The 15773-nt window shown below is 41.9% G+C and overlaps 1 protein-coding gene across 1 annotated transcript in view; it reads left to right on the top strand.

The window, feature by feature from the left end:
* Window positions 1–15773, top strand: part of LOC122660569 (signal peptide peptidase-like 2) — a 120939-nt gene that overhangs the window by 16151 nt on the left and 89015 nt on the right. The window contains exon 3 of the mRNA XM_043855936.1: window positions 3699–3856. Coding sequence (XP_043711871.1) covers window positions 3699–3856 — 158 coding nt within the window. The remainder of the gene's footprint in view (window positions 1–3698; window positions 3857–15773) is intronic.

Raw genomic sequence — 15773 nt, 5'->3', positions numbered from 1 at the left:
CCGAAGGCACCTTCTCTCCAAAGATGTCACCTTCTTTGAATATACATCTTTCTTTACTCATCAGCATCCTCTTCAAGGGGAGAATTGTGGGAGTGAAAAAACTACTGATGTCCTTTCTCTTCTTGTTACAGTTATGTAATAAGGGTACTTTAGGAAATAGTTTGTTGTCTAGTTGCCTAATATTGTAATTTCTCTTTTTTACCTTTTACCTCCCTAGGGAGGTGTATGTAATTTCTTTCATCTCATTAGTGAAGTAATATAGGTATGGTAGAGATAACTCTCTAACACACAACATTCCATCATCTTCTCTATTTTCTTCAACCTTCTTCCTCCATCTTTCTCTTTGTTCTTTACATTCTTTAACTTCCAACTCTTCCTCCCTTGCCTATTCCTCCATTTCTGTTTGATGTCGAGAAACACAAAGAAATGGATGTTGTTGATATTGATGATCATTCAAGTGTTGGTTCTGGCAATAAGTTGGAATTACTTGAGTATCAAAATAAGCGAAAGAAGACTTGCCAAGAGTCCTCTTTGGATCCACATCCTGAGATCCACCTTCCTCAGTCAGATAACATTCCTTCTCTTCCTTTTGAGTTAGATTTACCTATTGCTATTCAAAAGGGAAAGAGAGCTTGCATTAACCCTATAATCTAGTTTGTTTCCTGTGATGCTATCTGTCCTACAGGTGTTGCATTTTTTACTGCTCTTTTCTCCTCTTCCATTCCCAAGAATGTCACTAAGGCCATGTCTGACCCAAAGTGAAACTGATGCAAGCTTCACCTAGGCTTCTGAAACTCTGATTAGAAGTGTAAACACTTATTCTTTGGTCAACTTTGAGTGATCACTTTGTTGGTCTTGGTCTTTGGTTCATTTTGGGCCAAAAGTTGGTGCTGGGCCTTGAGATAATTTAAGGCTTTACAAACTTGAACAGGCTGATGTTGGCCTACACGGTGGAGTTAGGTTGGGCTCTTCAAGATGCGGGTTGGGCTTGCATCAGAAAGGAAGCCATGTCTGAGGAAATGATGACACTTGAGAAGAACTGTACTTGGAAGCTAGTTGATCTTCCCAGGGGGATAGTTCCAGTTGGATGTAGGTGGGCTACACAATCAAGTACCGATTAGATGGCACTGTGGAGAGATATAAGGCCAAGTTGGTGACCAAAGGGTACAGTCAGGTGTATGGGATTGATTATCAGGAGACATTTGCTTCTATGGCTAAACACAACTGGATAAGAGTTCTCTTATCTTTAGCGGCAATAGAGACTGGCCATTGCATCAGTTGGCTGTTAAGAATGCTTTCCTCCATGGTGACCTAGAAGAGGAAGTGTACACCTAACCTAATTCAAAATCAAAGTTGGGAGAACATTATGACATGTCATTAATGATAGAGGTCCACTTTATTTATGATGATCGTCATGTGGGGATGGCGAGCAGTGCCAGTATAGGATGCAGATGGAGTCAAAGGGTGCGTTTTCCAAGTGAAACTCAGTTTACTCATACCACACAGGATCAGGACCATGGTGCCCCCTGCTACTTACAAGGGACGTCCGCGTTGTACACAGTCACAAGCTCATGATGAGGATGAGGAGGAACGGTTGATGGACATGACGATGAAGACCATGCTTGAAAGTTTCGGAAGCACGAGTATAGATACTACTAGTGAGCGTGAGCCGTGGCATGCATCTCAGCCTCAGTATGACTATGATTATGGTTAGGAGAGCACTGGTTCCGAATATAGTGGCTATGGTCAGTTTGGGCAACCGCAGTTGTAGTTGCACTTTGGCTATCCATCATCAGTACACTTTGTATCTAAGTTTGACTATGGAGGTAATCGGAGCACTGGGTCAGGTTTTGTGGATGTGTTAGATATATGGGCCAGAATACGTGGGGGTATTCTGGACCTTTTTCCCTTTGTTATTTTATTTGTTTCTTGTATGTGGTTTAGTCCCACATTGCTCGTGTAAATATTTTACGGTTTCATTATACTTATAATTAAAGATGTGCTTGGGATGAATTAATCATCCAAGCCTTGTGTTCTAATTCAGATCCTACCTACAGGATGACATATTACAGTCCCAACCAAGCCATACATGCCGAAGGTAGTTCGACAACCTGGTGGCAGTAGTAGTAGATCGATCTCTTCACAACCACCTCTTCCATACCCTAAGATAGGGTACTTTCAATTTGTTAATGACTCCACTTTTATGTAGTGTATGGAAGAGTACGTGCGATTCTTCAGCAACACTATGACATGGGAAGCCTATGTGTCATAGACAGAAGCTAACTTGCTTCGGCAAAGTCAACTGAGATTTTAAGGTTTTGATCCAGCACGGCCCTCGTTTGCGTGATAGAATTGTATTTTTTATTTTTGGTGAGTAAAAAATTCAATATCAAAAACCCCAGAGAGGGGAGGAGAGAAGGGAGAGATAAAACACAAGGAAAAAAAGGGTGGGGGGGAAGCTATACAGAACTCAAGCCCTAAGGAGCCGGGCCGACATAGCGAAGAAGATAAACATCAAGACCCCAGGATACAACAATATGCTTGGTCCTTGGGGTATCAACAAGAGGACTATGGGGAAACTTGTGTAGTTTAGAGCTACCATCGAAGAAGATGGCTTTCCAAATCATGTCAATAGAGCGAGTATAACTGTGTAAGTGAGAAGTTATTCAAGTCAGGACAAAAGCAGATTCAATTTCTGCAATATATCTGCCAAAAACAGAGTACCACAGCTGCAGTTTGAATAATTTTCATAATAGCAGGATGTCGATGGAGTATGAAATCTTCATGAAGGATACTCTAGTTCTTCATTGTCTAATCAACTAGAGTTTCAAAAATAAAATATAGCATGGGTTGCTGTGGACCACAATGGAGAACCCAAAGAGGACTCTCAAGATGTAAAGAACAGAGCTACTGAATCTTAATGCATTAATCAGCCAGCAACTCTAGAGAAGAAGAAGAAGAAGAGGAAGAAGAAGAAGAAGAAGAAGAAGAAGGAGAGAGAGAGCAAGAGAAGAATTAGAGGAGTACAGTCCAGGTTTGAAAAGTGAACAGCTTACTCAAACCGTGGGTCTTGTAATGTATTTATAATAACCAAAGAGACTTACAACCGGCTTAAGTAATTGTGCCAACTAATACCCAAAACACCCGTCACTAATTAACCACTTACTAAGACTAACAATAGAACATAACATAGAAACTGAGACTACACTTAACAGACTTCTGGCCCCAAATTAGATTTCAGAAAAAAAGGTCAGGGCCATTGGAGAATGGTTCTTCATTTTACTATTCAGCAGATTTGGTTGGCGAGGAACTAAAGAATTTTTGAAAGAAAAAAGAAGTATACAAAAGATAAGCATTGCTATTGGTTGATTACTCATGGAATGGGCTAGTTTCAAGAAAGCATTTCTTGATGTCTCAGCTACCAGATTTGATGAAGACTGGTTCAGCCTTATTTAGAGATACTAGACTCCTTGATGATATCATATATTCATATGCCATAAAGTTCCAATCAGATTCTTTTGCTTGTATTTTGCTCCTATGTAAAGGATATATAGTTTCTCTTTTTGGTTTCGTTTGGTGAATTATTAACTCACCATTTTTTCTGTACACCCTTGCTTTACCATAATGCCAATGAAATCTTTTTTGTTGTTTATAAAAAAAAAATGAAGATATGCATAACAATTGTTTTTCCAATGCAGTGGAGCTTCTATTGTACTCTCCTGACAGTCCAAATGTGGACTGGTCACAGGTTTGTTTGTGGATGATGGCTGTTGGGACCGTTATCTTGGCGTCTATTTGGTCTGATTTCATTGCATATGATAAAAATGATGATCCCTATAATCGGTTGACACCAAAGGTACCATTTATATACAATTAGATATTGACGTGGAAGATTTTTCTTATTCTTTAGTTTTCCTTCCAAAGCTTATTGTGTTTCTTGATATGTGTAATTATTTTTAAACATTTTAAAAAAAATTTTTGTGTGAATAATATATTCATTACCAAAAGGAAAAGAACTACAAGGGGGCCCGAGGAGGCAGGGGAAAGAAAGCAAAACTACTTACAAGAGAGAACCCTTAAGAGGGGGGGGGGGGAGAGAAGGGAAGAGGGAAGGCCCCAGGATACAATAAAATGCCTGTTCCTTGGGGAGGTAATGCAACTAGGAGAGGTCCTAGGAACTTTACTGATGACATCAAAAAAGATGGAATCCCAAATCTGACGAAGAGGTCTTGAGTTGGAGGTCCATCTTCTTATATTGCGCTCCATCCAAATCGAAGAGATGGAAGCACCAAAAGCAAGTTTCCCAATAAAATCACAAATAGTATTTCCTGCAAAAGACATACCCACCCATATCCACTCTTTGTTGAAAGGAAGAATTCTTTGTCTTCTAGGCCAGCAATGGTCTAAAACTCCTGCCTAAACTGACGAGGAGAATGGGCAATCGAAGAATAGGTGATTGACGTCTTCCGGGGCGTTCTAATAAAGGCAACAAGTAGGATCAACAGTGATGTGCCGGTGGAGGAGGAAAGATTGAGTAGGAAGACAGTTGGAGAGAGCTTTTCACACACAAAAGCTGTGCCGAGGGGTGTGACCTTTAAACAAAACAATCTTTCTCCAAGGTGAAGTTGACCCCCTTGATCTGGTGAAGTCCCTGGCAGATTTAGCACTAAATATTCCAGAAGAAGATGGAGTCCAGCTGACAATGTCTCCTGCTTCTGACAGCTTTCTAGAGATGGAGGGGAGAGCATTCCAAATAGCTGATGGGAGAGGGGAGGGAAGGGGGATCCAACCATTCTGGTCAATGATGTCCGAAACTAAAGAGTGCTTGTGAAGACCCAATCTGTGAGTCTCTCTGTAGTCAATAAAAGGAAGGAGGATTCCCAACGGATGCCAGTGGTCTATCCAAACTTTAGTGGAAGCCCAAGAAGCATCAGAGGTTGTGGGGACCGACCATATGAAGTCATTTCTAAGCAGCTTTGCATATATCCAATCGACCCATATGCTTTTCCTCTTGACAGCAATTTTCCAAATCAATTTGAGAATACCAGCTGAATTTACCTCTTTAATTCTTCACAAACCAAGGCCACCTTCCGAGTTGGGGAGGCAAACTGATGCCAACTCATCGGATGGAGGAATCGAGATGATTCTTTACCTTTCCAAAGGAATGAGCACATGAGATTTTCAATATCCTTTATGATTGATTGAGGAAGACCGGAGATTCCAGACCAATAAATATAAGAAGATTGGAGAACCGATCTGATTAACCCAAGACGACCAGCATATGAGAGGAGTTTGCCTTTCCATAATTGAATTTTCTTGCGCATGAGATGCAAGAAGTGCAATGGTGGACCGACAGCCTAGCTGGAATTAGAGGCAGACCGAAATACTTAATTGGGAGATGGCCCAATGGGAATGAGGTCCTTGCTTGAAGGAGAACCTTTTCTTTATCAGAGATACCACCCAAAAAGAGTTGAGATTTTTGGGGGTTAATTTTGAGACCGGAGTAATGAAGAGAGAAATAAGAGAGAGAAAAGAGAAAAGACTCGGGCAAAATAATTGTCTAGCTGATGCCCACAATATAATAAATAGAAAATAGAAGTGTAAGTACAATACTACCCATAGTTTACTATACACTACCAAAGATACCCTTAGAATAATGGTAACTGTTGAATGTTCACGGATTACCCGTTGACCTGTGACCCGGACCCGGATACATTAAAGTGTCCAGGTTCTTTATGCACATGTTGCACATATGATTTGACTAGGATTTTATTTCCTTTTTTGTAATGATCTCTGATTATAAATAAAGAGGTTGTGGACACATTGTTCATAAGCCATTATTCATGAAATTCATCATGGTATCAGAGCGGGAATCCTGGAGTTGAGTTTTTTCTATTTTCTCCTCTCCTCTTTCTCATGATTGTGCCCTAGCCACTGCCAGCCACCACCACTTCCAGCTACCACTTTCCACCTTCCGCCTCTTCTTTTCCGCCACACCACCACCTTCAGCCCTTCCGCCACCACCTCCCTCCTTTTTTCCACCTCCCTAAGCCCTTCCGCCCTATCTTCTTTTTTCGCGGAAGGGTTTCTCTGCCCTTTTTTGTTACTGCCTCCCCCTTTTCACCCTTGGTGGTGAGTTGACTCCCACCAAGGGGTGTTTCTGATCCATATGCTTTAAGCATCTGTCCGGATTTTTTTTACCCTTCCCGGTGATTTATTGTTCGAGTTTCTTCAACCTGCCATCATGCCAGTTGATTTTGACATTACCACCGCCTCTTTTGGACACGAAGGCACGACTTAGCGTGATTTCCTTCCGTTCCAAACCAGCCCCATTAAATTAAATGGTAGCAATTACTTATTATGGTCTCGCTCTTGCCTATTCGTTATCGGTTCCCGTGGTCTTTTTGGCTATATTACTGAATTGGTAGCCAAACCAACTGATGCTGGTGCTGCCCAGGACAAGTGGTTGACGTCTAACTTTCTTGTCATGTCCTATTTGGTGAACTCTATGGAACAAGAAATCGCCGGGCGTTATCTTCTTCTTGATATGGCTGCGAAAATAGCCGAGGATTCTTACTCTAAGATTGGCAATGTTGCTGCTAGGTATGAGCTTCGCCAAAAAATTCTTAAGACCAAGCAATTGGAGTTGACTCTTTCCCAGTATTATTCCAAGTTGTGGACCATGTGGCAACAATTGGACTTTATGGGACCTTTACTGCTACCTGTGATGTGGATACTACTGCTTTTCAAAAATGGGAGGACTTGCGTGTTTTTTATTTTCTCGCTAGTCTCAACATTGAGTTTGATCAGATCCGGACCTCCGTCCTAAATCGAGATCCTCTTCCCTCTCTTGAACAAGCGTATTCTCTGGTTGCTGCTGAAGACGATCACCGGACAGCTATGGTTCAGCCTGTTACCCATGAACGATCTGCTCTTCTTTTTGGTACTCAGTTTGGTGCCCAAGGGAATTCTGCCCGTGGTACTGGGACTATTCGTCTGAGCAATGATCGCCCTCCGATCACACTCCATGGGCGTCCTGCCGATACCGGGGGACGTGGTTCAAACTGTTCTGCCCGGGCAAACCAAGCTGTTTCTGATGATCACTTTTCTGATCAGACCGGGCCTCTTTCCTAGGACAAGATGCAGCACCTTCGTACTTTGATGAGCTGACTGGATACTATGCTTCCTCTACTTCTTCTATGGCTGTCTCTGCCGTTTCCATGCCCGAAAATTCTGGTTCATGTATTTCTTTTAGTGGTGCTTCTTCCTTCGTCGATTCCACTTCTTGGGTAATTGACTTTGGAGCAACAGATCACATGACAGGTTCTCCTTTCGATTTTTTAACTTATTCTCCTTTATCTTGTAATTCCAAAGTTCGTGTTGCTGATGGATCCCTTTCTCCTATTTCTGGAAAAGGGACTGTACAGTGCTTGCCTTCTATGCATATTTCCTTTATTTTACATGTCCCGAATATTTCTACTAATCTGGTGTCCATTAGTAGTCTCACCTGGGACTTGAACTGCAAAGTATACTTTTTTCCTTCTCACTGCCTGTTTCAGGACTTGGACTCGGAACGTACGATTGGTAGTGGTAAGGTGGTTGGTGGTCTCTATGTGCTTAACGGATCCTCTTCTGCAAATTCTGCTTTGGCTTCACGCGACTCTCCTTCTAGCACTCCAGATTCTGCCCTTGATGAACTTAATAAATGGCATCGACGTCTAGGCCATCCCTCTCTTGGGGTTTTAACTATTTTATTTCCCTCTTTGGTTAACCATTATCCAGATTCTGCCCTTGAGGCCTATTTTTCACCCACTACACCTCTTCAGGGGGAGCCTAGGAGTGAAGAGGTGTCTCCTCTCATTGAGCCATTAAAGGTTGAGATTCCAACTATTGACGAACGATCTACAGAAATAGAGCTCCAAGAAGGGATCACTATACAGGAACAGGATCAGGGGGAGCTTCAGGAGCAGCCTATTGCTCAGGGGGAGACTGGAAAATATCCTTACTTCAATGAAACATTTGTCAGAGGAACATGGCACAAAAAGACTACCACCACTGACCCACCTCCACCCATACTACCGGATCCAAGTTCTACTCAATCTGCTCCAAACTCTAGTAAGCCTCTCTATGATCCTGGTCTTGATTTACCTATTGCTATTAGGAAACCTAAAAGGATTTGTACTCAACATCCCATCTCTAATTTTGTGTCTTATGATTCTCTATCTTCTTCCTTTCAAGCATTGGTTTCCTCCCTATCCTCTGTTTCTATTCCTAACTCTTGGCAGGAGGCTATTGCCGAACAGAAGTGGAAAGAAGCAATGAATGAGGAGATGGATGCTCTGGGAGAGAACAAAACCTGGGAATTGGCATCTCTTTCACCTGGGAAGAAACTGATTGGCTGCAAATGGGTCTTTACCATCAAGTAGAAGGCAGATGAGTCTGTTGAGAGGTAAAGGCTAGATTAGTTGCAAAAGGGTTCACACAAACCCACGGCATTGATTACCAGGAAACATTAGCCCCAGTTGCAAAGATGAATACAGTTAAGAGTAATAATCTCCTGTGTTGTTAACCAAGGCTGGGAACTTCAGCAACTAGATGTAAAGAATGCCTTCCTCCATGGTGATCTTAAAGAGGAAGTCTACATGGAGATTCTACCTGGGTTTGCTACTTTAAAGACTAAGGGAAAAGTTTGTCATCTGAAGAAAGCATTGTATGGCTTGAAGCAATCACCAAGAGCTTGGTTTGGGAGATTTCACAAAGCTATGGTGTCAAACGGCTACAAGCAGAGTAATGCTGATCACACATTGTTTATAAAGAAAGTGAAGTAGCATGTCATAGTGTTAATTGTCTATGTTGATAATATTGTGATCATTAGAAGTGATACTGAAGAAGTGAAGAAGTTGAAGTACTTGGGGACTGAATTTGAAGTAAAAGGATATTTCTTGGGAATTGAGGTTGCCCACTCAGCGCGTGGCATTTCTCTGTCTCAACGAAAATATACCCTTGATCTGCTCAGTGAAACAGGAATGCTAGGATGTAAGCCTGTAGACACACCACTGGAGCCTAACACTCGTCTGAAAAGCAAGGAAGGAGATCCAGTTGATGAAGGCAGCTACCAGAGATTAGTTGGTCGCTTGATATACTTATCTCATACCCGACCTGACATAGCCTTCTCGTGAGCTTGGTTAGTTAATATATTCATAACCCTCACTCTTCTCTTTTGGAGGCTGCCTGCAGAATCTTCAGGTACTTGAAGTCTTTACCAGGAAAAGGAATTTTGTATTCTCCTCACAACCATACTCGAGTCGAAGCATATACGGATGCTGATTGGGCTGGTTACCCTAATGACAGGAGGTCTACATCAAGGTACTGTACCTTTGTTGGAAGGAACTTAGTTACTTGGAGGAGCAAGAAACAATATGTTGTTGCTCGATCAAGTGCTGAAGCTAAATTCAGGGCCATGGCACATGGAGTTTGTGAGTTACTATGGTTAAAAGGTCTTCTACAGGACCTACACTTTCCCACAACTCTTCCCATGCGTCTCTACTGTGACACCACATCTGCCATTAGTATAGCACACAACCCAGTCCAGCAAGACCGTACCAAACATGTGGAGGTTGATAGGTACTTTCATCAAGGAAAAGCTGGAGCAAGGAGTTGTATGTGTTCCATTTGTTCAATCCAGTGATCAACTAGCAGATGTCCTTACTAAACGTCTTTGTTATAAGTCTTTTTTTTCTGTAATTAGCAAGTTGGTGTGAAACCCGCAAAAAAAAAAAAAAAAAAAAAAGAAAAAAAAGAAAAAAAAAAGAACTTTTTGAACCCGAGTGATTTCAGATTTTGGTTCAATATTTCCCATGCTAACCTCAAGCTATGGGCAGCATCACATCTTTTTCCTGTGCTTGGCATGCTGGTTTGATGGCCTACGAAGGCTCTCTCTGTCTTTGGCCGAATCCCAAGTAAGAATCCCATTTTATATGTATATATGTTGTATTTTTAATTAATTAGTGTATTAGGGGCAGAATAGTAATTTTTACCTAGTGGGACCCCGCACCAGAGCTACCTGTGTCGGGTTTGCTGGTTGGACAGGCTGTAGCCTGCAGGACCTCCCCCTTAACTAAACTCGATGTAAGTATAATTTAAAATATATTTATATAACGTTTTGTACAACCAAATAGAGTTAGAAGGGTATTTTAGTAAAATTTCCTTTGTGGGACCCAATTCCCCAGTGGAGAATGTAATTCCGGACAGTTACCCGTATCCGGATCATCCCTAATGTCGCATGACATCATTCTGTAGCTAGAATAAGGTAATAAATACAAAAGAATCAATTTTAGAAATAATTTATAACCAAATGACCATTCTGCCCCTTAGTGGTTAAGTATCCTATATATATATAACTTCTCTTAAGTTATTTACAAACCACATTACAAGTTAGAGAAGCTGAAAAATCCGTTCCAGCTTGGAGAAGGAAGAAAGAAAAGGGAAAAGAGAAGAGAAGAAGAGGGATTAGAGGCTATTCTTGAAGGCTTACCACCTACAACGAACTTGAACTTGAATCTCCATTAGAAGTGATTCCAGCATCTCGTTCGCCTCTAATTTCTGGTAAGCCCTAAAAACTCTTCTGTTTCCTTCTCTTTCTCCTCTTAATTTCTTGGATTTCAGTCCAAGTATACCTGAAATAAAAATTTTGCCATTAAAGGTCTAAGTTTGAGCTCAAGTAATAAGAATCTTACCCAATTGCTTGCTGTCCTGATGCTATTTAGGCTCAATTATGCCTGAATTTCCATGGGAGTACCTCTAATAAGCCCAATTTCTGTCCCCAATGACTAGTCCATGAACCCTAGATAAGAAATTTAGGTTTAATTGAAAAAATTCCTAAATTAACTAACTAATTATGAAATTGGAACCCAAAATAGATTGACCCACCTTGAATTAATGTTAAAACTCCTAATTTGGGCCATGCATGCAAAGATCTGGCCAATTGAAGCAAAACCCCCAAATTCGGACACTGACCCGGATGCTGTTGCAAGCCTAGGGGCGGTGGACCGGCTCACTGGAAGTCTGCTTCCGGCTGCCCCTTTTTGTGTGATTGTTGGACGGATTCCTTAGGGTTTGACCTAGACTATTACCCTCATTGATATATGATGTTTTGATGTTTATTTAGGACTGTTTTACTCCATTTTTGGTGAGGATTACTTGGCCTTTTGGGTTTTTAATTGACTAGGTTTATCGACTATCTCAGGTAAGGGGATTCAACCTTAATTTCCTACGTGTTTATCACATTAATTTCAACTTTATGCTGAATGCCATGCTCATGCATCATTACCTCTATACCTGGAGCATGTAATTTTCTAGCTTTTATTTAATGCATTAGACTGTATGTAAAATAGGTTGCATAAAGACATACTGCATTGCATTTGCATTGATTATTTATATGATGTGAATTTATGATGATGGAATTCGGTAATTTATAACTCGAATCATGCTTGCCTCATCATGTTTAAAGCATCTTGGGCTAGGTTGATATTCTTTACCTAGTACTACGCCCCTACCAACAGGGGGAAAGGTGTTGGACAACCCGTAGCGAGACCGATGTGTTAGTTCCGGGATGCCATCTTCATCGCGTGTTAGCGGGTCCCTAATTCTGCTGTGGGAATAAACAGTAGGGTTGGTCATTTGGGGGTCTGCGTCGGTCCGATGTGTTAGTTCCGGAACTGGCGGGGTCCTCACCGTGGTAGAATGGTTTGGCTCGGGTGATCGAAGGGTTAGTTCCGGGACCGAGGTTAGCATCTACCACTAGTAGTAGTACTTATACCCCATGAGACTTAGTATCTGTGCTAGGAACATGTTAGTTTAGCACATGCATCATGGATTTATTGTGTTTGTATGCTTGTACCCCCCTTATTGGGCTCAGTTGAGAGCTCACCCCTGTGGATATCCTTATTTTTCAGGTGATTTAGTTACTTCTAATGTTGGATTTGCGGCGCTGGAGTTTGAAGTGCACGATACTTCGTGCGCACGTGATGATTGCGCAACCTCCTGATCTTGGCCTGATAGTCCAGGCTACCTCCCCATTCTTTTATGCTTTATAAATGCTTTATATAGTTATAGTATAGTTTCTTGTATACTTTTACTCTGTGGTACCTTTGAGAACTGTATAGTTGTATCACAAGCCTTATCCTTTATATAAATGAAATATCACTTAGACTTCTCTTACTAATGATGTTATCTCTATTAATTAAATTGTTTCTGCTGCCTTTGATTACTGTGTCTGTGAGCAATGATTGTAAATAGGGTACTGCACTTGTGATCCTTGGGGATTAGTTGGATGTCAGAGACATCCCGCCACACTTGACCCTTAATAACCGGGCCGGAGTGTGACATTTGAGTGATATCAGAGCCTTTGTGCTCTACTCCTATTTACAATCAAGTTCATAGTACAACAACTCTTAGAGTCATTGATCTGAAGGTGAGTCTACTTAGGATAAATAAAAGCTTCAACAAAAAAAAAAAATTGATTGTACAACACAAGAGATATTAAATAGAAAATTAAAAACTTCATAAATAAACTGAGTCTTTAGTATAATGGTTACAACTTTTTACTGACCTTAAGTACAAGGTTCAACAAAGAACAACTGAGGGAAGTAAAGTAAAAGCTAGACTAGGATGCATAAGTCATCACAGCCGTGGTGGTGGTGGTGGGCCCATAACCCACAGGTCCCAGGATCTCCACTGGCCCAGTCTCCACTACCTAGACACGGCTGCTAACATGAGTGAAGTCTCTCCTCATGCCATTAAATCCCTATGCCATGGATCTCTCTAAGCCCTCAAACCGGCTAAAGAGCTGTCCCCAAGGGGTACCATCTGTAGGAGCAGCCGCAACAAACGAGGAAGAAGCACCCGCATGACCATGTGAAGGGTGTCGAGGAGGAGGAAGTGGATCTCTGCGTGCCTCTGTATGTCCTCTCTCTGTAGCATCCTCAGCATCAGTAGTCTGCACTATGTCAGTGCAGTCAGGATGACCAAGCTCTGGAGAAAAAGGTGGAAGTTCTATACCCATCTTCACTCGGGTAATCCGATTGATATTTGGAGACTTCACCCCCGAAGCCTCCTCATTCAATAGGTTTACACCAGATCTGGGAAATACCTTGGTGAGTAGCCTCCCCAGTAACAGATTTCCATGCCCAGGGTTATCATGCAGGTGTGCCATGGTACGCATGATGGCATCAAGAAGGCAGATCTGGTATCCTGTATAGAGACAGTATGTGGCAAGGATCTGTATTGTGGACAACTCAGTCCGGTGACCACTGTTCTGGACTACATCGTGTCCACAAATCCTAGATAAGACACAGGCTGATGGAAGCAAGTCCAACTCAGATTTCATCATCTCATAGAACTTGCCATTACTGAATATAACCATTCCTGTTCTTTATCAGCCAGGAACTCAGATGCATCAGCACTTGGAGGGCAGTACCTCCACTCCCCTTCGTAAGATATCTTCTGAATATTAGCTAACCGGGCTGTGCTGAAAGAGATGGGCATGTCTTTCACATAAGAGTTGATGATGAACTCTTTAGCTTCATACCGGTAAGATTGATTGCTTAAAAAGAATCGCACCAATCGAGGGTAGTAATGTGTCTCCGGTTGTAGCATGGATAACTACCCTAGTTTCTCAAATCTTTCCTGGACCTTGAATGGGATAAGGTCAGCCAAGACTACATTCCTTTCTTCTTCCACTTTCAGGAAGATCCTTGGGTTGATTTCAGCTGGAACCGTAGCTGCACCTCTACCTCTCCCTCCACGGCCTTGGGCTGCAGTCATTTATGGTAAATGTTGCAAATTTAAGAAGAAAATTATTTAGGCAAAGACTAGGACAGCAACAAAATTTGAGGTAAGATTGTTAAACCTATTAGGTACTAAGGTAGGAAGCCTATTAATATGACTAGGTAAACTAGTTTTGTAGGAATACATTAGGAAGATATAAAAATCTGTTTAGATTCCAATATAAGTATATGTAGAAATTAGTGAATGGCTTAATTGATCAATGAGATCAGTCAAGCTCTCTATTTATAATAATAATAATAAAAGAGATTACAAAGGGAAACACTGTTCACGATACTGTTCACATAAACAGTATCACAGCCCAAATATAATTCTAATTCTAACTAGTTAAATAGAGCTAGAATAGAACTAGGAAAGGGAAAATAACTAAAATAGAAATAACACCCCATGGGTCGATCTTATATCATGGATCGACCCATGTCACACGTAATACCCAAATACCCATATTCCAACACTCCCCCTCAAGTTGGTGCGTAAATATCAGTCATGCCCAACTTGCACACTAGAGGTTGAAAAACTTTTCCACTTAAGCCTTTGGTGAACATATCAGCCAACTGTTCCCCAGATTGCACATAAGGAACACAAACCGTCCCATTATCCAGATTCTCCTTGATAAAATGACAATCAATTTCAATATGTTTCGTCCTATCATGCTGCACTGGATTATGGGCAATGCTTATTGCTGATTTACTATCGCAATAGAGTCGCATAGGCAAAGTAATAGGAATACTCAACTCTTGCATCTGGACTTCTGTCTGGGGACTGGTTCGAGATGGGTTATTAATAAAGCAGAGAAGAATGAATAGTAAGCCACTTAAACTCAGGTTGGAGGTAACCCGATTGTGCCGGGATTTTATAGCGGCCTTGCCTGCATACCCACACCTACCTCAAGGGACGTTACCAACCGAGTCCGAGAAGAATACTATTCACTCGCCACCTATTTCTCGATGCAAGGGATCCGTCGAGACGGCAATCGGCAGAAAGCATACTTAGGCAACAAAAAAAGGAAACCATAAGAAACCGTGATTTGAAAGACAATAAGAACAGGGGAGCGTAGCTCCAACAAACAGAGTCAAGAGAAGCCAAAGCCACACGATTCTGCACTACTTATGGGTAGTCTTCTCCTATTGCTTCAAGAAGAGCTCGCTGATCACAAAGCTTTGCGGCGCGAGGATCTCTTGGTAGAGAGCGTCCTGTGGGGGCCTGATCAATCGTAGGCCAAACCTGCTAACGAAAGCCTTTGCAGCTTCTTTTTCCTGAGGTTCGGGGAAAGAGTTCAAAAAACCTGCTTTATTAGGATCATCCAGTCACAGGATGTAGAAGCGATCCAGCGTCGGGTGTAATGTTTAGCTTGAAGATCGCCTTTTGGAAGGAGCGGCTTCATCCGGAAGTACTCTTCTCGTGCCTTGATGCGGTTGTTTTTCGATAGGGCCAATCATCTCGTTGTATAATTGGGCGATGAAAACATCGATGGGATCTGAGTCCATTGAAGTTCGTCGATAACCACGAGGGCCATAAACCATTCTTTGAAGTACCGTAGGAGGCGGGCGAAAACTTGGTGAGGCAAGATGTATCGATGAGCAGCCAATTAACATTTTGTGATGAAGCCGGCGTAGAAGCTTCGGAGATGCGTTCCAGGCCATTTGTGGAAAGGAAGACCGTCAAAAGTAAACAGCTTGTTTGGGGTCTTGATTGCTAAAAGGGTTTGGAGCACGAACCGGAGGAGGCATGCGTGATGATCTTGGGCTCGAGGAATTGTTGTTGCTTTGGTGCATGTGGAGCGATATCCACTTCACTGTCGCTTGCTATAGATGATAGGCTCGGTTCTTTGAGGTTCATCTCGAGCCTTAGTCGATAGATGGGCAAAGGACTTGAGCAAGAGGGGAGTCTAGGTCCAGAAAAAGTAGTGACAGAGGAAACCTTAGAGA

This window comes from Telopea speciosissima, chromosome 4 (assembly GCF_018873765.1).
Source record: "Telopea speciosissima isolate NSW1024214 ecotype Mountain lineage chromosome 4, Tspe_v1, whole genome shotgun sequence".
NCBI lineage: Eukaryota > Viridiplantae > Streptophyta > Magnoliopsida > Proteales > Proteaceae > Telopea > Telopea speciosissima.
The sequence above is the reverse complement of the archived record's forward strand: the minus strand, read 5'-3'. Positions and strand labels throughout refer to the sequence as shown.